Here is a 26,653-nt window from a genome sequence, read left to right as displayed (position 1 = left end):
TCACTATGTAACAATAACCGAAATATTGTGATATCGTATCGTATCATCAAGAGTCTCACAATAATATCGTGGACCATCATAATATATCAAAATGTGGGTGAAGTGTTTTGCTTAAGGACACAACAACACTTCCACTAGAGTCACTGCTGCCCCATTGTGGCACCTCGTACTTCCAGCAATGATGATAGCATCTATAGTCTCTATCTATACTTCCAGTCAAAAGTTCTTTATTGCAATTCAAGTTGTGCAAGTCCAATGAAGAGTTTGAAACAAAGGTAAGTTCTGAACAGCCAGAGGTGAAAAAAGATTAAAGATAACAAAACACAAGTCCAAGCTCTGCCAAAACTACATCAGGAAAAAAAGAACAAGATGGAAAGCTTGAAAACCTGGAGTGTCCAGCACAGTCTCCAGACTTAAACCCCACCGAGCTGGATAAAGCCAAGCAAACTACAAGTGCCATACATTTATGGGAACTTCTGCAACAGACTTGGGGAGACCTTTCTGAAGAATATTTGATTTCTATTGTAAAAAAGAATGAGCCACGAGTGTGTTCAGCTGTTATATCTGCCAAAGGTGGATACTTTCATGAATCAAAAGTTTAAAATAGGTTTTGGTCAACAGTAAAGAGTAAAAAACTGTAAAAAAGTGTGTTCTAAATCTTATGACTGGTAGTGTATCTTTCCTTTAAAGTGCACTATGTAACTTTTCTGGTGGAGGGTCTGCCTACAGTTTAGTCTCCATGATGATTCAATTACTTTGCTTGGAATGTGTCACAGTATCGTATTAAACGTAACTATCTCCATGGAAACAAACAGGAGATGCAACCAGACCAAGGATACATTTACACTGAAACTGTATCACTGTATCACTGTATCACCGTATCCCCATACTGGAAATGATTTGCGTCCAGACACGCCGTTTCTGTGTCCCCAATCCTTCCCTATCCACACAGCTTTGAGCATATTTATTTATATTTTACAGAAACAAAACTTAAAACCACATGGCTCATTTGCATAAACTGAGCGCTCAAAAAACAGCTCGCTATTGTGCGCTGATGTGGTTCAGCTTGTGTCAGACTAAAGGACACAACTCACTGGAATATATGTGTTCTTTCTGTGACAGAGGGGTGTTCTGCTGATGGTGAGTCTGTTCTGTGTTTCTATCGCGTTCGAGATGGTTCATGTTAAACTTTTCAGAGATTATACATCTGCAGATCATACACTTAGACGTTTATATGAATGGACATATATACTAGCCTCTTAGCGTTTTGGCGGTGAATTGCTTCACGGTGCATAGACCTGCATCAGTGTATCAGCGTTTGCAGATGTCCACACAGTGCTGGATCAGATCTGTACTCAAATGAATTCGTGGGAGCTGGAGGCACCAGGTTGTTCTGACTCTGGAGCCATTTTCCATCGGATTAGTGTGGACGAACACGACTCGAATATGTACTAGTGTGGATGGGGCCCAAGATACAGGTCAGATCTGTGCAGAGGATGGCCCACTGACTGTAGGTGTGTATGTTCTTTGAGCAATAAAAACACCCATAATTGAATGAATGGTAGATTGGTAAGTTTAAAGCCACACTGTGACACATTTTCAGACATAGCATTTATTCATTACAGGTGTTTCTGTTGCTCATAAACACAATATTTCCTTCTGTGAACAGGGGCGAGTCTCCACAGATCTAAATTGTAATGTAGTGTAGTGCTGTCACCTGCGTGTCTCCCTCGTAATCGATATTTTTAATCTATACTGTGGAATATTCTAGACAAAGCAATAGTATTTCCATGGAGACAAACAGGTGGCAGGCCCTTCACTAGAAATGTTATGCAGTGCACCTTTAAATTCTTCAAAATGTGTATGTTGACGGAGTACACTGGGACAGGAAGAGAAGTGTCTATGTCCAATCAAGTCCAGTCTAATCCCACTGGTTACATAACATAACAAACATTTCTCTCATAGACACAGATGTAATTAACCCCGAAAGTCTGTTTTCTCTTTGGTCGCATGTTTTTGTACTTTGCCTCAGCAACACCAGTGGTTTCCTGTTCCTGCTACTTCAGAGAACTATTTGCTGCGGTTTTTACAGCGATTCGCACCCTGATCAAAATACGACAATGTTCTCATCACGCTCCAAAAGGAGGGCAAGAATCCCCTCTTTTCTCTAAATGTCTGCCTATAGCTCCACTCTGCAACGCTGATCTCTCTGTGGGGAGTTCGAGAGCTGTGGGACTTTTGAGAGAAGTTTGTGTGTATGTAATGACAAACAGATTGATAAAAAGAGAAGTAGAGAAAGAGAGAAGGAGACGACGAAGAGAGAAAAGGGAATACCCACATAAAGAGTTCCCACAGCAGTTTACATTTTTTCCTAGAATTCATGTTTATTTAAAAACAACATCAGAATAAATAATTTAGTTTGTGGAATAAATAGGTCTCTTTATGATGATGATGATGTGCAACTCCAAGGAATACAAAAATAAATGAATATTAGATGCTTATCAGCTTCTGTGTGATCCCTGATACAGTTAGTATATTTTTCACTTTGAGAGTCAGAAAATGGTTTACAATTTAACCAACAGCTTGTTATTGTTGCTTTGCCATAAATATTCCACAGTGTTGCATTTCAACTGTAGGGATTATCCAGCTTGTCTCTCTGGAGGTGTTTAATGTGATCGTGGACTCTCCCTTGGAAAAGTTACATAGTGCACCTTTAACTGTTTCCCCCTTGGACGCCTACTAGAAACAACCCATTCATATATTCCTAAGGCTACCTATAGAGCATAATTGCATAAAAGAAAACAGACTTCCACGAGTGATTATAAAAGATTTTCACACTCATGAACTTTATTGAAACACAGACATATTTGGTATCTCTGGAAACATTAGACTCTGAATTATTCATATATGGATGTTTGATGATGCAGGACTCCATACAGACGCATCACCGGCTTTCTCAAGTTCGTAAGTTTCACTCTCCGAAATTCCGTCACTATCGCTGTTTTTCACTTTATAATCAACTTCATCATCACTTTGAAATCAAGAAAAAAAGTCACTTTCTCCAAAGTTATCCATAAAATACGCCCTTTCCTCATTATTTCTAAAACTATACACCTCAATCTTTCTATTGCACGTGTTTCGTGTTGTGTTTTTTCCGGAAGTTACAATCATCACTACTTTGATTAACTTTGGAAAAAAATCTGCAAAAACATATCCTTGAATCATATTGGTCAGCCTACTATGGGTTGTAGTGGCCCCCACCTATCGCAGCCTCTGTTTACATGTGAAAAACCGGAACAATGGTCTAATGGTCATCAAATTACATCTTTAGTGATATAGTACAGGTGTCAAAACATGTAATTAAGGATACAAGGGGGGGCGTCAAATGTCGTCTTCGTGGGGGAAAGAGTTGTGGGATGTGTGTATATTGTTCACACTGGTGGAACTACATGCCAGAGGTGGGACCAAGTCTTCATTTTGCAAGTCTCAAGTAAGTCTCAAGTCTTTGACCTCAAGTCTCAGTCAAGTCCCAAGTCAAGGATAGGGAAGTCCAAGTCAAATCTGGAGTCACTGGTCCATAAGTCCAAGTCAAGTCCACGTCATCTGCTTTGAGCTTCAAGTTATTTCAAGTCTTTAAACCAAAGTATCAAATATAGCTTTGATTTTTGCAATTTATATGAATTTTAAGCTCAATTGTATTTAAAACGTCATGGTATACTTATATATGAGTATTTATATAAGAGTTGTAGAAATGAATTTTGTAAATTTTTCCTTTTTAAATGTCTTGACAAGATCTTAGAGTGAATCATTACAGTCAGAACAGAAAGAATTCAGATTTAAAAGTGCTTCTCAAATCTTCTCCAAGTCAAGTCCCAAGTCTTAGTCCATTTTATCAAGTCAAGTCTCAAGTCCTAAAAATAGTGACTCAAGTCTCATTTGAGTCCAAGTCATGACTTGCAAGTCCCAACCTCTGCTACATGCATTTCTATGTTGGAATGTTTTGCAGTTCCCATGATGGCACAAAGCAAGCATGAGCAAACGCTGCCAAAAAGTTTTAAGACAGTCTGGAAACAAGCAAAAAATACAAAATGGATTTAAACAGGATAATTTTCAGGAGCCTATGATCAAAATGAGTGTTCATCCTCCTGTTTAAGAGTTTGATTTTCAACAAAAAAAAGTGAGAGTGGCCAGCCGAAAAACTGCTGGCTAACACTCGCTGGCTCGTGACTGTGATTATATGTGTGAGCGACTTTTTTAAGATCATCGTAAAACAAGTGTGTAAGGATCTGGAGTGATTCAAATGTACTGTAAAAAAACAACATAACATCAACATTATGGAAGAGCTGTTGAATATGCAAAACGTAAGTAATAATTTCCTCTTATGGCAGGGGTAATAAAGATAATATGAGCTGCTTTCTGGCTCATGCAAAATGGGCTGTCCTCAACTCACCTTTATTCAGTCAGATGCACAAGTTACATTCATTTCTTTTTCTTTGGAACAACTACCACTCTGAACGCAAGAACAGTCGCTGGCATTTGCAGTTAATTACATCACCTGAAATATTAATTAAGAAAATGAAAGTATCTTTGTGCTTCAAAGGTTGTGTTGTGTAAGATCTGGTGTCAAACTGGGAAATAACTGAGATTATTCTTAAAATAAGTTGTAAAATGTTATCCAACTGGTTTAAGAGATATTTTTAAAGGTTTAAGATTGCATATTAATACCAAATATGTACGCAAACCTGCTCACTTTCTCAGGTACATTTTAATGACAGGAACCATCAACTTAAATTATTAGTTTATTAGTTAGAATATTTACAGCCACAGGCCAGAAAGCCTGTGTACAAAACAGTGCTTATTTCTTATTTAAAGAAGTTCTATTCTGGTTGTGTCTGCTATATACTTATAATCTATGACACCCGTAGATCATTATGTTGTGTTATTTGCACATTTAAAATCACAATATTCATCTAAAACTACTAAAACACTTCTGTGTTAGAAAGGTGCGTAGGCCAATGGGGGCTGACGCCTTTGTTCACGTCAATGCACCAAACATTGCAGCTGTCAGCACCTCTGATGGATAGCTGCACATCACACCAGCAGGCCACCATTTTTTTCATTTGTACCAAAATGGCTATGCCACGTTGCCGAACCCTGAGGCCACCACCCATTAAGAGAATCAAAATTAAAAACATAGCAGTGCTGGTGATCGGCAATATGGCATATTGAAAAAAAGCAATTAGAAATAGCTCAAACACACACAAATGATTCAAATACATCTACAAAAGTTTAAATGAGAAGAGGAAACAAGTAAGTCAGTAAGTATGTTTTTATTTATATAGCGCTTTTCACAGACATTTGTCACAAAGATGCTTTACAGAGCATTATTCATTCCCTCCATACCAGGTGGTGGTAAGCTACTCTTGTAGCCACAGCTGCCCTGGGGCAGACTGACTGAAGCGCAGCTGCCATGCCAATTGGCGCCATTGGTCCCTCTCACCACCACCATCACTCACATGCACAGCACTTTCATACTAGGCAATATGGGTGAAGTGCCTTGCCTAAGGACACAATAACAGTTTTGTGACAGGCGCTCCACTGTGATATATAAGCATATAATATGGTTAAAAGTAAATTTTGCATAAAGTCTGCTTTAAGCTTGAAACATACATCATCATCATGCCCTGTTCATATTCAATAGAACAGTGGCAGAGTGGTTAGCACGTTCACCTCACAGCAAAAATATTCCAGACTCTCTTAGCAGAGCTCCTCCACCTGGGGCACTCTGTGATTTTCTTCCATCAGCCCAAAACACTCACTACATCTTCCAGCTCCGGTAGTTCTGACCAAGCCTGTAGATCTGTAGAATACTAGATCTATAGATGGGCCCCCAGGCACCGCTCTGTGGGGCCCGCTGCTCCTGCAGATAGCCACAGCAGCATTGAAGTATCGGTCAAATGCAGAGGACAGACTTTCCCACGGGAACAGCAAAGTGTTTCTGAACACAATAAACGTGTTAAAAGACTGTAAATGGGTATTGACATTTATTATGCATTGTTATCAAGCCAGTGTAAATGTGATTAACATGCCCCTGTGATTAATGTGATTAATATGCCCCTGTGTGTATGTCTGAAGAGTTTACCTACTGATACTTTGAAAAAATAAAAAATAAAACCTCAAGAAAAAATACAAAATTGATATAAATGACACCTTTTCAGGAGCCTGTGATCAATACGAGCATTCATGGTCCTGTTTAAGTGTGACTGTAAAACTGTCGGTTACTGCCAGCTTGCGTGTGACAGTAATTTCTATGGTAACTTTAAGTGTAAAACATTTGTTTATCAGCACAAATCATCTCACCTGTTGTAATTTCAACTAAGTCAGCTCTTCCTGGTCAGACTGCATTAAAATAAAACTCTTATAACAAAGCAACAGATAGAGCAGTGCCTCCAGCTGGCATCACCCCCCTGAGGAATGTTGATGACATTAGCTGTAAAGTATGAAGAGAATACTGGAGGATCATTCTTGTTCGCAGGTTTGAGCGCATATCCTGCATAGGTCCAGCGGCGCAGTGCAGTCACCAGGTCCTGTCCAAAAGCTGCTCCCTGGGCCCTGATTGGCCGCTGTCCCCGTGATGTCACCGGGCTGATCTTATAAAGAGGAGGGGGGCGTCCTGCTGCTTCAAAAGAGCAGAGCGAGGCAGAGTGCTGACACAGGCACACACACAGGGGACAGTGCATGTGCTGGAGGAGGAGGAGTCAATGGAGCCTAAAAACACAAGTATAACAGAGAAGAAGAAGCGCCGGCTGACAGCACTTTAATATGAGACTCTGTGGAGCTCTCTGGATTATTACTGAGTCTGTGGATTGGAAATCAGAGTCAACAGGTAGGAGCTCCATTCATTTTAACGTGGATTTAAGTATGCAGTGACTAGAAAAAGAATTGCACTTGACATTACTGTATAGTAACATATGGTAAGTCTACCCATTGAAAATCATTTCGTATTTTTTTTGTTTTTTCAATTATTATTATTATTTATTATTATTTATTTATTATTTTTTATGTTTTGCACTCACATAACTACAACAATAAAAAAGGACACACTAGCATAGAAAAGTAGGTGCAGGAAGAGGCAAAAAAACAAAAAACAAAGGGCGTATATAAAAACCTACACCTTATGCATACACAAAATTGAACATTACAGCTGTGCATTACTTACAAAAAAAATTACATTTGGAAAAAACTGCAGCAATATAATTTAGTAAAATGACCAAATTGCAAAAAGTGCAAAAGTAATAATAAAAGTAAAATATTTTGTTTTCATGTGGTAATATTAAAGATTAAACTATAGTCATTTCCTCTGGTGAAAATAAATAAATAAAACACGCCTTGTCAATATGTCTGAATGAAACTAAAGATAGAGACATTTGTAAACAAGGAAAAGAGGAAGTATATGCATAAAGTATTGTGCAAGATAATAGCTGTAATTCTTATTCTCTAACAACAAAATGTTCTCTGATTTTATATCTGCTAAGTATGTGTAAACGTCAATGCAGAGCTATATTAAGGTCCTTGGGTCATACAAGTATTATAAGCATAGAAATCATGTGTGAAATCAATATGAGGCTGTGCAAATTGGAATATCAAATGTGCTTCCCATGTAATAAAAGTGTAATTTAAATATATTCAAACAAAAAATGGTACACATTAAGCAAATTTTGTGCAACTCATTCAAAATTACAGCTATAATAGTCTGCGTATTCGTTCATTGTTATTATTTTTGGCTGTATTTTATTGTTTGTTTTTTCATATTCTAAAAACATATATGTACAGGTATAAATCATGCACAGAAAATACAAAACTACAAAAACAGCCCATTTGTTTGATTGGGACATTGCATAATTTTGCAAAGAAATTGAGCAAACCTTAGCTGTAATTTTGGTTTTTGATCATGTCTTAAATCTAAAAGCAGCCAATTTGTGCACAATGGACGCCCATTCTCCAAAACCCTTCTCTGCAGCTTTCATCTCCTCTTTGACTTTATATGCCCAGAGAGATTGTTTATGAGGATTTTAATGCCCGCTTTTAACAAACTGCCCCTCCACTCTCCATTGAATTCATGTCTTTGTTATGACTTTTCCCATGATGCTTCGGGGACCATGAATTATTATAATAGTGCCTGGGTAAGTGTTTGTGGATGTGGTTTCGGGATTTTTGCCAAGCTGATAATGCGGACAATATTGTTGGGACATTTTCCAAAGGTGAGAAAAAAATATTATTGATTTATTAATTGTAGTAGTAATGAGGAGAAGGAGAAGTACTCACAGTAAGAGTACACTGTTTGGTCGTGTATTTGCAATTCAGGATTTTCATTTACTTACCCCAGTGTCCATTTTGGGTTAATCAATTTTTACTGCAAGACTTGCTCGGTACCTTGGTAGGTCTCGATGCTCTTCGAATGCTTTTGGTAGTAGTAGTAAGTAGAATTACTAGTACTCACAGTAAGAGGTTGTGTATTTACGACATTTTCACTCAGTTACCCCAGAAAATGTTTGCATCTGTTTTGGGATGATCAATTTTTATTGCAAGATCCAGTGCCTTGGTAGATCTCCAAATACTTTTAGCCCATATCGTTAGTAAACAGCCCCTCCCCGTGTGGACACTGCAGTATTGTGGCCAAAGTACACATTAGTACTACCAGAATCTGTGTACTTTAATACTAGACTGATCCAAACATGGAGCAGAGCTGGGAAAATGCCACAGCATACGTGACATCAGTGAGGGCATCCTGATGGTCACCTTAAGCGTATGCAAATAGGTGCTTGTGCTGGAAATTGGCCCGACTAAAAGCATGCTCTGGCAGTTTAATGACGCTCCGGAGGAAAAATAGCGCTGGAGGATTTGACATTAAGAGAAAAGTTAGAGACGCACGTCAGTTCAGGTAACAGGGATTTCGCTGTATTTTATTCTATTATTTAAATTTTTTATTTGAACGTTAAAAAGAAAAAAAAAAACAGCAAAAATAAATAAATACATACATAATTTAAAAAAAAAAATACTAATAAAAAACACACTCATCACACACACTTACAAAATAAATAAATAAATAAAAAATAACAAGGTGCCCCAATTGTTTATCTCCATGGAGAGGATGTTATTGCTTTGTCTAGAATTCTATGACAATAAACGCATCCATCCAGCATTTATTCATTACATGTGTTTCTATTGCTCAAAAACACAATAATTCCTTCTGTGAATAGGCCGCCTCTCCACAGATCTGAACTGTAATGTTGCACCACCTACTTGTCTTCCTTGTGACAGATAGGTTTAATCTATACTGTGGAATATTCTAGACGTATATTTCCATGGAGATAGAAGGTGGCGGACCATCCAGTAGAAATATTACGCACTGCACCTTTAACGCTCAGTCAAGTCCAGTCCTGTCAAAAATTGTCTATATTTTAAAACTGTTCTCTATTTGTTATATTTGACATTCAAATCTTACGACATGCACTTTTATTACAATGGCCTTATAATACAATGTTTTTTTATGTTTTTAATTGTTATTTGTCTCTTGATTTCTGATGGCATATTGCTCTTGTCTTGCTGTTCTTGAACTTTATGTTGCAACATTGAAATTTCCTCACTGCAGGATGTATAAAGGTTCTCTTATCTTACATTTAACCCATGCTGCCCACTAGTGGACATTAACGTTTACATTCGTCAGTAGTTGTCAGAAAAGATCACTATTATGAATTCCTCAGTCGCTTTATTACTATTACAAATACTACAAGGTTATGTACTGCAGGTTTGACGCGTGCTCTACCGCAGCGCTAGAAAACACCGTCATTATTCACCAGATTAATGTGTGAGTAGATAAAAGATCCAGGTGGAGTTTGTGGTGTGCTTTGTGGTGCAGGGCGGCCGGTGGCTCCATTGAGAAGTGCTGAGGTGCTAAATCACAGGGGAGGGTCTGCAACAGTGCGTCCTCCAGAGACGGAGACAGGCGCCAGCGTTTGTGCAGGACACCCCCCTGGAGGTGTTCCCAGAGAGAGAGGGAGGGAGAAGGAGAGGGAGAGGTGAGAGAAAAAGAAAGAGAGGTAAGCAGGCGAGAGAGAGACAGGAAAGAGAGTGGAGGAGCGACAGGGTGAGTGAGTGAGAGACAGAAAAAGAGACTGGGGGAGAAAAAAAGAGAGATGAGGGTGTATATTTTTGCAATTAAAATCCAGGTTTTGTTATTCATCGTATTGGACTGCATTGAATTGTTTTTTTAGTTTTATTTCACCCCGGATGCCCTGCTCGGTCTGGATTATTGTTCACTGATCTCAAGAAGGTGTGTTAGTAGTATTAGCGTGATGTTTGATTCAGTTCGTCAGCCGTGAAATAATAATTTTTCACGGGTGCTTTGATATAATCTGTCCGTTAAAGTCGTCTGGCTCGCCTCATTAATTAAAATAGCCTTGAGGTAAAAGTGATGAGAGAGTTTTTACTTAAATGAGTTTATGGAGATCCGCCGTGACTCAAACTTTGACACTTTATATTAATATTCTAACCGAGAGAGAATACGACTACTACATAATACAACTCCTGTCTTATATTACTTTTACTGCTCCAACTACTGCTACAGCAACGGAAACTACTCCATCGCCATATCAATTTGAGAAATGTATCATTTTTGCTGACTCTTAAAGCCCTGGTTAACATTTGGACCTGGTTTATAACTTGTAGTTGTAATAACATACCACAGTAATTGCCTTTCACTTTTCAAATATTGGAAGTTTCTGGTGTGATACTGTTGAGTGAGTAGAAAATTGACTAATTTTTCAGTTATTTTTCCAAAGTTGCACTTCAAACCTCACTGTTCTGTTTTTGCTGTTGCACCTGTCAGAGCACCCGCCCTTCCCGGTTTCCCTGACAGGCGTTGAACCTGCTCCCAGACATAAACAGTGCGTGGCTTTGACCACAGGGAAACTGCCCAAACACCCATGAATCAATGCTGCTCTTCACCACCACGCTGAATGTGTCCGGATTGTCCTGGGCCACAGCCAGCGTGCCCACAAACGCGACGACTTTATGTGGACCTACAGGAGGACAGCTCCAATCACTGCACTCATTTAAATCAAGAGACGCAGTCACATGTGTACTTCTGAATGATGAATGGTGAGCTCATTTGCCCTTCACCGTCCTGTAGTGGCCCAGTCAACACACGGGTCAATTAAGGACAGAGGCTCCCTTATACAACACGGCTCCTTCCGGAAAACTGGCTCTACTGTTACTTTAAGATGACACTACTGTGGCTGTTAAGTAATGTGTTTGGGGTCACTAGAAGAAAGCACCATGACACATTTGTATTGCAATAATAAAGTACTGGTAGTATAGTAGTACTAAATTTAGAAACAATACAAATTAAATTTAAAATTTTTTATTTTTTATTTTAAATTTTTAATTTTTTGTGTCCATGGGTAGGCTACTATATTACCAGCTATCATCACAAAATTGACTGGTGTCCTGGTAGAGATCTGCCTATTACTAGTATATAAAATATTTTTTCCATGTTGTGATAGCCTACTGCATATTTTCAGTTTCACTATTACTACTAATGGTGCCACCCATATGAAGCAATGATTTTCAGCAATTGTGCATTTATATGTTTAGACTAAGGATTGAATATTGTACTCTGTGTTAACCTGCTTTAATGCTTGATAGTTGAAACAATGAGGTGGATGTATGTGTATGTTGTAATGCCTAGAGTTGAACTGGTCTGAACTCTGATAAATTTTATTGTTCTTAGCTCATCTGGTGCTCGAAATGTGGCTGGTGTTTAAGCAGCTGCACTGCCACATGTTTGACAGTCAGCAAACAGCTCCACTCAAGAACTGGCAACTGGCACCGGGAAACTCAAACAATATACTAGGACGCGGACATTTTCTTTGGAAATGAACAATTGATTTAATAGTATGTTATTTAAGCATCACAGTTACTACATAGACCACATTATAATCACTATCAGCAGCAGCAGCAGCAGCAGCAGCAGCTCTAGACACTGCACTGATAACTGTGTGAATGATACATGTGCTGACTACAGATTAGGAAAAAAGTTTATGTTAAGTTAATCAAATAACCTCTGACACACTGAGCATGATGTATATATACAGTATACTGAATATCCAAATATAAATATTCTTTTTTCAAGTAGAAGCACAAGTGACACATAGTACACTTAGTGCTGCTTGTTCAATACTAGGCCACAGGTTCTCAATTTTGTTCATTTCAAGACAACCAAAAATAACCCAACAGACAATTGATTTAGACTAGTGCAATAGTTCAGCTGGCTCAAGTGGACATTTGGGGTGATAATGTGCAATGCATGTTAATGAATGAGTGATTTTAGCAGCAGGACATTTGTAGATGCCTCAGACCAAACATTATTGAATTATAATGTAATAATATAATAATTATAATTATTACTGAATTAACAAATTGGGATTTTTTTTTTTTGTCTCAAATCTTGTCAGTTCTTTTTTCATTTTGTTGAGTGTTGTGTGGAGTGACTGCAATTTTTAGGTATCTGTACTTTACTTAAGTATATTTTACAGTGGAAATGTTTTACTTTTACTTGACTACATTTGAGAGCATATATCTGTACTTTGTGCTCCACTACATTTTATATCTAGACTGAAAGGTAAAAAGTACTTTTGGTTAGAAATGTTATCAAAATCACAACATTTGATGCTTTAATTGTAAAAAAAAAAAAAAAAAAAAAAAAAAAGTAAATTTTTAAACAGGTACTTCAAAAGTTTTACTTCAGTAGGATTTTTCATGTGATACTTTTACTTGAGTAATCTTTTGCCCCTGTATCTTTACTTCTACTTAAGTAATAAAATAGAGTGCTTCATCCACCAGCACCTTTACTATACTTTCAAAATGACTATATACTCTATGTTGCTTTTTTCATTTTACATAAGCTAAATGGTCACTATCTTAACAGCTTATACAATCATACATTACAGTTATAAGCATAGTTGTACTTTTATTTTATAACTATCTAGTATTGAAACGGATCCTAAATTAAGCCTGACAATTCTATTTCTGTCCAACTTCAAAACACATCTCCCTCACTTTGTTTCACCTGGTCCACTGTTATGCAAATGCAATACCTTTTTGATCTAATACAAGTATGAGAGCAGGGGACACTGTGAAGTACATGTGTGAATGGAAATGGGACAGAGAGCAGGGCTAATTTTATTTTCACATATCGAGGACATCTTGTGGTGGAGACATCCTGTACTGAAGACGCACTCTGCAGTATGAGACGCTAGCAACAGAGACCTCACTCTCACTCAGGACTTTGTGTTTGGTGGTATTTATTGGCCATACAGTTGCTCCAATCAGTTTATCAATGCAAAAGCACTCTAGAATAACTGAGCTTGTGAAACTCTATTAAGTAGAGTTGTACTAAGAATGAATGGGTGAGATAAAGGGACAGTGTAAGGTTTTGATTTCAAATTTTAAATTAAACATGCCCTATTTATGTCCCCAGATATGAAGCGGACATGCTCAAATCAAATATTGCTTTAACTGATAACTATTGTAATGCTGATGTGTTCTTCATTACAAAAACACTGGACATGGTGGCCAAAGATGTTTATAATTTGGTATTTCAGTTCCTAGAGTGATTATCTAATCAGAAAATACAATGAGCCTCACATGAGTCTCTCGTTTGGGTGGCCAGTGCTAATGCCAGTCCAGTTGGTTTAAACCTAAATTGCCTTTCTCAGATCTTAATGGTCACTACCTAAACCCTAACACCTCCAGCCAGTCGTGAATCAGTGCTAGTGCAGCCTCTACAGCTCTGGGAGGGAATTGTGGATGTTTTGAGCTTTCACATGAGGCAAATACTGGAAAAGACTAAATGTGAGAAGAACGTTTTATCACAAACAATAACCCTAAAACACTAATAACACATTTATTTCTGTGTTCCAGTGGCCTCTTTGGACAAAACAATGAGCCGTACATTACAGTTTATGTGCATTAATGATTCAAACTAACACTAAAAACCAGAGAAGTGCTCAAATCTGACAAAATTATATATAATACATTTAAGTTAATGTATTAAACTGGACATTAGTACCACCATAAGTTATAAATCAGCATTTGAGAATGACCTTTATGCTTTTGTTGACATTAGCTCCACTGCAGCCAAAATAACACCAGTACGATCAATATTTATATTCGATCGTAAAGTTCGTATATCAAACTTTGTCAATACTTTAATGAGGATTCTGAAATCACAGGGTGTTCCCGGTGTAAATTTACATCGGAACTCTGAAAATCTGACCTCCAAGGGCAAATGGAGGACAGCTTTATGGCCATTGACAAAATGTCTAAATTGTTATATTGATGTAGTTCTAAATGGATAGACCAACAGAAAACATGTTTGCCATCACCACCAATCTCTCACACATGGGATTCATATTAATGAGAGCAGAGTCTTGCCCAAGGACATAACAGTGCCATGAACTGGTTGGAACTGAAGCACCAATTTTCAGCTTTTAGGAGCACTCTGCAATATATTCAAAGCACAGAGATCGTTTTTGTTAAGTGTTTTTTTCCTCTCATAAAAGCACTGACTTACCTAATATTTTGACTGTGAACTTCCGAGTGTGCTGGTGTGTAGAGGTCTCTTACGCAGCAGGCACTTAACACCTGTATTCGTGCCATTCATCACAGTTAAAAGAGTGTCCGACTTAAAATAACATAAGGAGTTCAGATTTACTGCTGTGCCTGAACCAGGACAGTGAGGGAGTGAAAGCGAAATATGGGCCTGTCCAAGACCACAGCTAAACATTTAGTCTGCGTTGTCAACTTAATCTGTGTGTACAAAGCATCCCTGCATTCCTCACATAAAAGGTTCAACCAAATCCTGTCATTTTGTGTTTATAATAAATTATTTTAAGGGGATGACACTTTTACAATTTTGTGTTTTTCAGTTTTCAAGGGACATAAAGACAAGGGAAAATGTGAATAGAGACAGGGCAGGGTGAAGAGTGGGGAGAGACATTCAGCACAACTTTTTTGGGTGCCCATCTCAATAAAGATGTTTTGCCAGTGATGTTCCACAGTATGGCATTAAATGCGTGTATTTCTTTGGAGATCAGTGTCATTTTGGCCTTAAAATGTTTGTATTTACCCGCTCCAAATTCGCTCCTATAACTCCTGCAAGCCTCACTGAGCTTCATTTGACTGGACCCGAACACTATGGTGACGTCACACTCCCATATTTCTACTTTATACAGTCTACGGTGAGAATGCATTTTTTCAAAGTATTTTTCTAAAACTCCCATAATGACAAAAATGATAGATGAGTCGAATGATTTACTGTGGAACATTCCAGGCCAGGTGAGGGCAAACGTTTTGAGTTGTGGGCCACAAAGGGTTCTAAAATTTGACGGGAAGGGCCGAACCAGGAGCAGATGGATTGAGTTTTTTGGATAATCCCCAAAACAAAATCTGTTTTTCAAGTCCCATGGTATTTACTATTTATTGAAATTACTTCTAAAACACTGAAAATGATTATTATTATTACTATTCTTCAAGTTCGACCGGATTAAAGAGATTATAGGGCCGCCGCATATGGCTCCCAGGCTGTCGTTTACCCACCCCTGTTCTAGGCAAATCAATAGCAACTTCATGGAGACAAGAAGGTAGAAAACCATAGATAGACAGATAGATATTTACTTCTGTTTTACTTATTACAGAGACAGTGGACCATGGATGCGGATGTGAGTGGCTCTAATGTCTCCCAGTGGAACACCTCCTCGGTCCAGGGAATGCCAGAGTACAGTGATGCCGAGCTGGTCCTGCTGGGAGTGGCTATGGCTGTGCTGGTGGTGGCCATAGTGTTCGGTGAGTAAATCAACCTTTACTAACCTTGTGTGAAAGGAACAAAATACTGTAATATCATTCTGGCTGAAATCCTCCATATAGGATTTATAGTCTGGTCACCTCTCCCTCCCTTGCATCTCAGGCCAAACTCAGACAGAGCAATTAGGGTTGTTTATTTTAGTGAAATGGATGAGCTCATTGGTCATCTATCATTTTCAAATAAATCAAACTCACAGTAACAATGTTTATGGCTTTGTCCATTGTTTCTGAGGAAGTTCATCATGTTGCTTATGTGTGATTCTTTTAATCGGCTGTGTGTGTTTTGATATGGACGATATGTTTCTCTGATTTGTTAAAAGGCTCACTATTTTCTGATCTATTTGTTGTTTCTAAATGTTGTTTCTTCATTACAAACATACCTGGAGTTGCGTTTTGTTTCATCCAGTCATCTTTAACACACAAACCCTGCATATTTAGGCTGAGTTCTTCGCTCAAACAGAAAACACTCTGTTCCATCTTGTGATGTCATGTGATAGTACAGGAAGTGCTCCACTATGCTTGTTAACTCCATACACTTTCGCTAGAATCATCTGGATAGTTGCAGCCATGGAATTGTAAATTTCTACTAAACTAAAGTTAAAAGGTAGCCGTTAATGTGAAAACTGCCGCTTCATGACATCATAAGGTGGGACAGAGCATTTTGAGCCTAGAAATATAAACAGACTAATAATGCAGGATATTACTCAAACATGCGTGAATGAAACAAAATACAACTTTGGATATGTTTCTGATGAGGTAAAAACATTATAACATGACTTAAAGCTTACGACAATCCATTTTCTATAATATAGGACCTGCAATCCATCTGTCAATAACACTCATGGGAGATCTTATAACATCGTATCAAAAAGTAAAACACAAAAAATTGCTCTTTAAACCTAGACAAAGGGAGCATAAAGGTATAGATAATTACATTTGCAGGCTGTCCTAACCATGTTTTTTCCACTATAATTGCTTGGTCAAGTGGTGCGTTTAAGGACAATGGTAATTCCATGGATGCAGTTTCAGTGGTCCTTGAAATGCAGGAAGGTACTGAGCAAAATCGATCATCTAAACAAATGCGTTTTTTGCAGCCTTTTTAATCACCAGGACAAAACCGTATCCAGGACAACCACACATGTACAGATCATGCGACTTGAGGCTTGAGGCTTTCTTTTTTTGTTGGTTAATTTTTCTTTGACAGGATCAACACAGCAGAGTAGTTCAGTTTAATTAAGGTTCAAACACACTTCACTTGTGACTGAAATCAGGCGTTGCTTCGGGCCAAGTCAAATCAATAACAATAGAACAAATCAATAGGTGTGACAGGGATATTAGGCTGGAAATCTTCTCGGGAAACCATTTCGAAGGTTGTTTTTGTTTTAGCTGAGGGTTAAAGCACTGTTCTTAAAGGTGCATTGCGTGACTTTTTGGTTGGGGATGCGTTGCCTGCTTGTTTCAATGGACACGGCATTGCTCTGCCTGGAATGTTGCGCAGTATGACATATAAAGGAGTTCTAACTTACATTTTTTAAATTACAGGTGCTTTTGAAGCTTAAATATACCTAGAAAAACAGGCATTCTGACAGGATGAGATTGCCACTCTACAGATCTGAGCTGTACCTTGGTCTAGTTTGGTTTCCATGAAGATTGAAATGCATCTCCATGGAAAAAAAGCATTTGACAGACCCTCCACCAGAAAAGTTAGACAATGCACCTTTAAGTTATCTAAGGTAAACTGTAGTTATCCGGAATTGAAATTCGCCTGTCCCACCTGGAGTAAAACCTCATATATGCTGACTTTTTTTTTTTACCTGTGAAACCCTTCCGTCTAGTATAACCTCTTCTAAACATCAATGTTGCACATCTCTAAGCTCAATTAAACTGGATATATTTTCTCTTAACAAATAATATTTCTTAATAATGATATGGTAATGACTCGCTATGGAAACAGGACACATCCGTCAGTCTATATTATTTCATGGTAATATGATTAACCCTAACCCAGTTTGAAGAGAGTAAATAACCAGGAAACACAATTAGATCTTTCTTTGTTGTTATAAAGACAGGGGGATACAAAATGAAGTGCAGCATTTACAATTTCTCTTAGTAGTTCTGATCCATTGCTATTTCTGAAACTGTCTAAAGATCTTTCAGTGTGTACCTGTATCCACTTCTACACCGGAGTCAGAACAATGTAATGCCTTAAAGAAGAGTTTATCTGTGCTGTTCACTTAAAGCCCCACTGTGTAACATTTCAGTCAATAAAGGCTAAAATAAAAGCATTTTATTCGTCATGTATGTTTTTATTTCTCAAAAATCCCTCTTCATAGAAATGACTTGTAACTTGGGCTAGTAACGGGCAGTGTTTTATGTTTATTTAATGGCTCAGATGTTACTCAGTGGGGCTTTAACAAGTGTTAGTGCTGTTTACAGGTCTCAGTTTGTTGTTGTTTGAGGATTATTTTTACAGATGTTTGACACAACTTTTCTTCTTTGTTTCTAGGTAATGTTCTCGTGATCACCGCCATCTTGCGTTTCAAGCGTCTGCAGACCGTCACAAACCTGTTCATCGCCTCGCTGGCGGTGGCGGACCTGGTCATGGGCATCGCCGTGGTACCGTTTGGCTCTTCCTACATCCTCCTGGGGGCATGGCAGTTTGGAAGCTTCATGTGTGAATTCTGGACGGCCACCGATGTCCTGTGTGTGACCGCCAGTATTGAGACTCTGTGTGTAATTGCTCTGGACCGTTACCTGGCCATCACGTCCCCTCTGAGATACCCCTCACTGCTCACCAGGTATGACCACAGCCCGGTGATAGAGGAGGCTTTATCTGGAGACAAAGAGGCCAGTGAGGAGTGCTGGTTCACATAGTTTAATAACAAGGATTAGGGGCTTTGAGAAGATAGTTGACTTTGGAGGTTTGGAGAGTAGTGGAAGCCAAACTCCAAATCTGTACTCAGATATTTTAAGAAGACTGGCCAATATACAGTATGAATAGGCTAAAACTGGTACTATTTCTGAAATTAGCAACTAGAAAACCTCTATTGTTATTAAAAGGGCGACACGGTGGCTGAGTGGCGAGCACTTACATCTCACAGCAAGAAGTGCCCTGGTTCAACTCCTCATGTCTGGGTTTTGTATTCTTATACAGTGCTACACAAACCACTTTGATTTAAAAAAAAAAAAAAAAAAAGGAAAATTTGTAATTCCAAAATTAATCTTTAAATTGCACCTGATCGTGCATCTTCTACTTACTTACCAGTACAGTATAGCAACTACAGTCACTAAAATAAATGACTTTAGTCTGTTTGTAGCACTGAAATATCTCTGGAGAAGCCACTTTTCCTGGCCTGACTCAGTGCAGTTTTGAAGTGTCAAACGCTGGCACACTTTGAGCTCATCCACAAGTGCTTCCTGCTGTTCAGTCTGGGTCTGACCTTTAAAAGAAGCTGTGGACAGACTCGTTCCTGCCAACAACAAACAAATTAGCTTAAGTTGTCTGATTTTCCCCAGATTCATGGAGGTAGTTGTGGTAAATGTTGCTCTTAAGCACTTTCCAAAGCCAAATGACTTAGACGTGATGCATCAGCGAGGCCCACACTTTAGGAAAACAAACTCTTCATTCTGTTTGGTGGGACCACTGCTAAGGCTGGATTCTGTAGATTAGCTATGCCACAGATGTAACTATATTGGCTATTTTACTTAAACTTATAAGCTGAGGGGTAGACAATTGTACTCAGAAAAGAGTATTGTAAATGGAAGGACAAAACATTTATGCACATAATCTGATATTTTCAAAGTGTAGATCACAATAAAAAAAAAAAAAAATTACATTATATCTGAAGGAGTGGTGCAAGAAATAAAAATGTTCCAAACCAATTTAATATTGTCACTTTACAATATAAAGTAGGAGGGGGATGTCTGAAAACTAGCCTGATTCATCAGCCGTTTTCTTTGTGGAAACCGTCTGAACTTGCAGCATCAGAATTTGTTCGTTCGACGGCTTGGTTGAGACGTATGTAATGCATCTCTAACAGGGATAACTGGTATATTAAGCTTTTCCCAAATCCCATAGGAAGAAGGGCAATAATGTCTTTCCCCTTGAAGAAATTCACCAAATATTCTCTTTGTTCTGGCTTTAAATCCTCGATCTTGGAATTGTTGTCAACACAAAATACATGGCTCTTCACTGATTGGCTGGTGCCCGAACTCGAACTTCCGGAGTTTTTGCAAACCATCTAGTGTATTCCAATTCCTGACTTAGTCGCTGGAGAGAAATGAAATCGAGCAGAGAAAACTACTCTGAGAAGTAGAATTTTATTTAAAAGTTACTCAAGAAAGTTTAATTGAGTAAATGTAGTTTACCCACCACTGGAAATCAGGATATGGATTACTCACGCCTTTACTTTACCGGTATGTTGCAGTGTCAATGGGTTTGCTATATTAAGGGCGGCTCCAGAGTTCATGTGAGTTCATTCAAACATACTACTCTATCTGGTCTACTGCAGATGTACAGAATAGAGTCCACTGACAAACGGGTGATAAGCAACACAGACTTTACAAGGAGGGGCTTGATTATATGATTATACTCAGCTTCCTAAAGAATTTGTGGGTATGACTATATAAATCTATCGTGAAAGCAGAAGATGATTATGTGAATTAAAAGTTCAACGTTTCCTAGTCGTGGTTAGAAAACAGCAGAAAACGTGTACAGGAGCTTTTAGGACATAATTCATTCAACCAAACATTTTCTGTGACGACTTTTGTGTGATGCGACTGGTTAGTTTAAAACCCTTTAGAGTTCCAATGATAAGGTGTAATCCCTCATTTGTCCAGGAAGCCACGGTACAAAAGGTTTCAATGAGGTACTTCACAGCTGCGAGGTGGAGACTGGCAGAGAACAAACCATAACAAGGCTATCAGGTCAACAAAGCCTCGAACAAAGCAACCAAAGCAGATCCAGGAAACATTTTTTAAAAAGCGTTGCTATGTTTCTCAGTACCTTCAGATTAAAAACGGCCTCCAGATGATAGTTGGAGATTCAAAGACATAGCCCGGATGAGTATCTTCTAAATCTTTTCTACCCGGGAGATGTAGATTTTTTGCATATAAGTGAGATATTTCCTGCGAGCTTTGTTGCACAGCGCATTAGCAGTACTAGCAACAACATAAACATCATCAACACAATCAGCCGAGACAGGAAGTGCCCGGTTTCCCACTCATTTCCAGTGAGGGGCGTATGTCTACAAAAACTCATGTTAATCACGTCATTGCAAGCAGAATTCTTACCACGATACCTCAATTAACCCCGTGATCCAAAGAAAAGTCCAGTTAGCTTCATAAACTGCACTGTGAAAAAGTTCGACTGTCTCCAGAGATGTTTTTGTTGGATAAAGATCAATTGAACAATACTAACATTTTTGATGTTTCCGAGTGCTTAAGTAACCCAAGAAAGGAAGTGAGTATTTTTACAAAGAACAATAATATGAGATAATTTTTGTTTTAGGATTGTTCCTTTTGTTGTAGTCGAGCACCAATCAGATTTACAGAAAGATTTTTTAAAACAAAAACCTTTTAATTCAGGAGATTTCCTATTGTTGTGGTCCAGCAATGGAAAAAATGTATAGGTATCGTATGTTCTGAGAGGCAAGATTTGATTTTATAAATGTTATAAATGATTGTATTCTCTTCTTTTTAATCTCCTATCTAGGCAACAACGTTACAGTTTTATTGGATTTTTTTTATTGGATCCGCATATCAAAACATAGACAAAGCGGACGGTCACTGATGGTAAATATAGTAAATAATTGAAATATTATAATAATTATATAATAAACATTATTATCTGTTATAAATGCACATTTATAACAGATAATAATGAGCCACCAGGTCTTTATTCATGTTTAGATCCACTTTATTACATTGATAGTGAGGTTTAATAAGGTAATTTTTTGAAAATTTGAAAAATCAAATGTTTGTTTCTGTTATGACTGCCATTTTGATCAAATATTCTCTGTAATATAGTGTTCATTTCAGTTTACTCTTATCTACTTTCTAGCCCCTGTACACATATGCAGTACAGATGTTCTCAAATTGCAATATGAGTAACACTGTTGATTGTTCAGTTCTTGGTGTTGCTTGTAAGCAGAGGCGGCGCTACCATTAGGCAAAAGTAGGCGGCTGTATAGGGCCCCCAAGTCTAGAGGGGCCTCAACCAATTGCCATCAGTGCCACTAAAGGCCGACGCCTCAGAGCAATTAGATTTTCTCTCAATATGACATTAAATCAGAGTAGTTTACTTTTAAACAAAAATCATAACAAAAATAATAATAATCATATGCAATGGATGTAAACAAAAATGTAATTGTACTAGAAAACCAAATAAAACTACTTTCAGTTATGGTTATCTAGTAGGCGACTGAACTAATAAGACAAATTTCCAATCCACCATAATTCAAATAAAAAGAGATGTGCAAGTCTCAAGAACAATGGGGAGAAACAGACAATAAATATGTTAAAAAACTAAACAAAAAAATGGTGCATTATGCAGTGAGGACCCCAAACTCAAGTTCGCTAGGGCCCCTAAATTGCTTACTCCACCCCTGCTTGTAAGGGCACAGTTTTTAATATTGTTCATATCAAGATGAGTTGGAGTATTGTAACTTACTCTGAATTTTTTTTAACCACTCTCCTGTCTTCACCCAGGGGCCGTGCCTTCGCTGTGGTCTTGGCCGTGTGGATAGTCGCCTCTCTAATCTCCTTTCTGCCAATCCATCTCAAACTTTGGGTGTCCAGTGATGACAAGGCTATTGCATGCTTAGAAAACGAATCCTGCTGTGATTTCAACACCAACGCTGCATACGCCGTGTCCTCCTCCATCATTTCCTTCTACCTACCGCTGGTGGTCATGATCTTCCTTTACAGTAGGGTTTTCCAGGAAGCTCAAAAACAACTGGAGAAGATCAGGGGACGGGAACGCCATTTACTGAAACTGCAAATCTCTCTCGCGTATTCTGAGGAAAGCCCATCGGAAAGACTTCGAAGAAATGCGTCGGATGATAGGTTGAGCATGCAAAGAATGGAAAACGGGAAACCACGGACCGAGAAGCAAACCACCACACGCCGTCTGAAGTTTTGCCTGAAGGAGCAGAAAGCTGTCAAGACACTAGGGATTATCATGGGGACATTCACACTCTGCTGGTTGCCATTTTTTATCTTGAATATTTTGATGATGTATCTAGATCTCGGCGATGTTAAACTTTTATTTCGCCTCCTGAACTGGCTCGGATACTCCAACTCCGCTTTCAATCCGCTTATCTACTGCCGCAGCCCTGATTTCAGACACGCCTTTCAGGAGATCCTTTGCTTGAGAAACTGGGCCGAAAAACTGCGCTTCAAGAAGGCATGGGGGTGCTGTAAGGACGGGTATCCGAAACCACAATGCACGACGACAAGAGAAAGCAAAGAGACAGAAATTGTGAGTCAGAGTTTAGGTTGGGATGGGAGTGTGGACAGTTCTCTAAGGGACAGTCCGATGACTATCAGGCTACCAACACCTTTGCCTGAACAGACATTGGAGGTGTCACCAGGTTCTTTATCATCAAACTCGACCAACGGGAGCTGCAAGGAAAGCCTGTCGTCCATTGCTTAGACTTTATACAAGTGTTTACAGATTCTACAATGGAAATCAATTTCTGTGTAAAGGTCACTGAGGTGGTTTGAAGAGATGATGGGGAGTTATGTGCTTAGTGAAAAGGTCAATAGATGTGCTGACGTCCTTCTTGTGTTCCTCCAGGTCTGAGTCAGTGCGAAATGGATTCACTTACACCTTTTCATGCAAATCATTTTTCAGATTGGTTTCGAACATTTTGCAAATACACTTTTCCGTTCTACTTTTATTGTCACAGGATTTACAAACCTATAAAATTTAGTGGAGTAAAAATAAAAAAGACCAGATGTGCCTCTGGAATTCATTGCTTTTCAGTCGTATAATTGCTAAGATTGTAAAACATGCATGCAGGTGCTCATCTTGTCCAAACTGTTGTATAAATAGTAATTCTGTTTTTGAAATATCATCTGGTAAAATATTCAAATTCATAAATTGTGTCTTCATCTATAGTGAAGTCTGAAATGTAAAGTTACCACATGAAGAAACACACATTCATTTACAACATATCCCTTAATGTAAATTTGTAAATTATGGATCTATTACTTTTTAAGGGTTACCATGGATACCCTATCACTGTGTCTTAAAACATACAATACACATGTACATAGTATTTTAATAGTAGGATCTTATCCAGACACACTGCGTAATGAGAGAAATCCAAGCTTTTAAACTGCTTTCTTTTTTCCAATTTAAAATCCATCCAGATGTTTTACCGGTCTCCAACATCAGACCTGAGTTGCGCAGTGGTGTTTTTATTTCATGTTACACAGTAAAAACAGACTGACTGTTGAATGTCCTCCAAACTGCAGACTCCATTAAGAGAGTGAGGAGTGATTTAGCTCAGGTCACACCCAGAGGTCAAATGAGGTCACCCAATCACACCTCCAAGTGGCTCCAAGAGTCATGATGAATGTGTTTGAAAGTGAGCGGTGTGAGAGTACAAGTCTGAGCTCTTTAGTTTGTCCTATTTATTGATATTTTAAATAAATACAAAATAAAATGAAACGCACAATACTACAACGGTTCATGTCATTAATGTAATTATTGGTGGAAAATATATTTAACAAGAAAAAGTGATGTTTTTGCTTACAGTAAACCACAAGTGATTTGAAATAGTGTTTTAATATATTTTGTTCTGCTTTGTAATGCTATTCAAACAAAGTGCATGTTTAAAGAGCTTATTTGTACATTTTGCATCTTGTGTATTGTTGATGTTACTAAGCAAAAAAAAAAAAAGAAAAAAAAAAAGGTAAACTTAACTGTCTCAATGTTGTTTCAGTTGTAAAGTTACATTGACGTTATGGGATGATATCCATCACTTTATGGGGACACAACAATGCTATACACTTCATGGGGACCTTGTGTTTTGTGGGGACCAATAATCAGCTCCCCATGAGGTAAATGCTTAAATATTTGATCAGTTATGATTAGAGTAAAGATATGGGTTAAGTTAAGGTTTAGGTTAAGGATGGGGAAGTAGTGTGGTAAAGGTTAGGATCAGTTTCCTAGATGCCAAAATAATGTCCCTACAAAGTATGGAACACCTAACATTTAAGGAAATCTTCAGGATTATCACTTTATTTAAAACAAAAACAAAAAACCAAAAAACAAAGCAAAACAAAGAAAAAAGGAAGAAAAAAAATAAAAATCAGGAATAGGTGTTACTCAATCTTACCAAACTCGTTTACTCAATTTTTGGCACTGGGGTCAAATAAATGTAATTCCTTTGATATAAATGTGTATTATAAAACAGATCTTTTGCTTTTGTACTGTGTCTGTGGAGCTATTGTGGACAATGCGTCTTGTGTCTCTCTTCATATCCAGACACATTTGAATACACGCATGATTTTCTACCTCCATTCTGTGAATGTCATCTCAATTCTGTACAAATATGTCTGCTGAATATTAAATGTTGCTTGAGTAAAGTTCTCCTTGTGTGATTTTAAATGCACTTTATTATTTTTTATAGAACTGCTCACACAATAGAGTAAGTGAGAATCAGGTCTGAAATAACTAAATGATTATCACATACAGTATTATTGAAATGACATACTTCAGTATCCAAACATTTTAGTCAAGTAGTAATAATGTATTTTATTTCAGCTGCATATGCACTCAGATATGTAAAGAATTTGATGGTTAAATTCCAGCAAAGAATACTGCCGACAAGTCATTTGACAAGACTTTATCCATTTTGATAGGAAGTTGGAATGTGTGATCTGTGGTTCTTGAGGGGCTATTTCATCTTTTAATTTACCTATGGCCTAATATCTTTTTCTGAGAGCCAGTATCAGACAGAAGAATCCTCGTATGGTTCAATGAGAAAGATTTACAGCCTAAAGATTTTATGGGAGTCGCACAAGTTTAGTATTACACAGTCAGGCCTCATGTTAGCCAGCTGACTCATAGGGGAGGACTATTCTCAATAATTTATTTATCACATCTAATTACATAAGAAAGGCGCTAAAGTTAGATTTAGAGCTTGGAGCGGTTTGTTAAATGAGCTCTTTGTGAAGAAATAAAATCCTGTGGTGTAATGTGACCAGCACCTGCACATATAACACAGAAGGGGGCATTTTAAAGAGATGAAAAATAGACCAAAACATGAAACATAACAACAAATCGAATCATTTTTGCAATAATGACATTTATAAAGTCTTTCATGATTTATTTCTGAGTAACTTTTGGTAGAGGGCTCGCCACTTTACACCCATTTACACACCCATAATTGAATAAATGCCTATAAATATATATACATATATATATACACACACACACACACACACATATATATATATACTATATATATATATATATACATATATATATATATATATATATATATATATATATATAAAGTTTAATAATAAAGCAATGGCATGGTAACAGGTAGTAGAATACATTTGTTGAAAATATATTAGCAAATGCATAATTCAGCAGAAAAGTGAAGTGTGCTAGTGTTATTTTTCCTTTAGTATAAGTAGTATGTGTGATGAGTACTTGTACTTTTGTTACTTGTGAGCAGGTCTAGTCATCCGGAAACTCAGCGTGCTGTGA

At 37.9% G+C, this 26,653-nt stretch overlaps 1 protein-coding gene across 1 annotated transcript; it reads left to right on the top strand.

Moving 5' to 3' along the window:
- Window positions 1-6,701: 6,701 nt before the first annotated feature.
- LOC110155869 (beta-2 adrenergic receptor-like) lies at window positions 6,702-25,521 on the top strand. Its single transcript, XM_020920040.2, has 4 exons — window positions 6,702-6,886; window positions 15,759-15,906; window positions 18,431-18,722; window positions 22,633-25,521. The coding sequence occupies exons 2-4, from the start codon at window positions 15,771-15,773 to the stop codon at window positions 23,576-23,578; spliced, it is 1,374 nt and encodes a 457-aa protein (XP_020775699.1). The 5' UTR covers window positions 6,702-6,886; window positions 15,759-15,770; the 3' UTR covers window positions 23,579-25,521.
- Window positions 25,522-26,653: the final 1,132 nt, after the last annotated feature.

Source organism: Boleophthalmus pectinirostris, unplaced genomic scaffold (genome assembly GCF_026225935.1).
Source record: "Boleophthalmus pectinirostris isolate CB_2022bp ecotype Guang Dong unplaced genomic scaffold, ASM2622593v1 HiC_scaffold_12, whole genome shotgun sequence".
NCBI classification, from domain to species: domain Eukaryota; kingdom Metazoa; phylum Chordata; class Actinopteri; order Gobiiformes; family Gobiidae; genus Boleophthalmus; species Boleophthalmus pectinirostris.
This window is presented reverse-complemented; position numbering and strand designations above follow the sequence as displayed.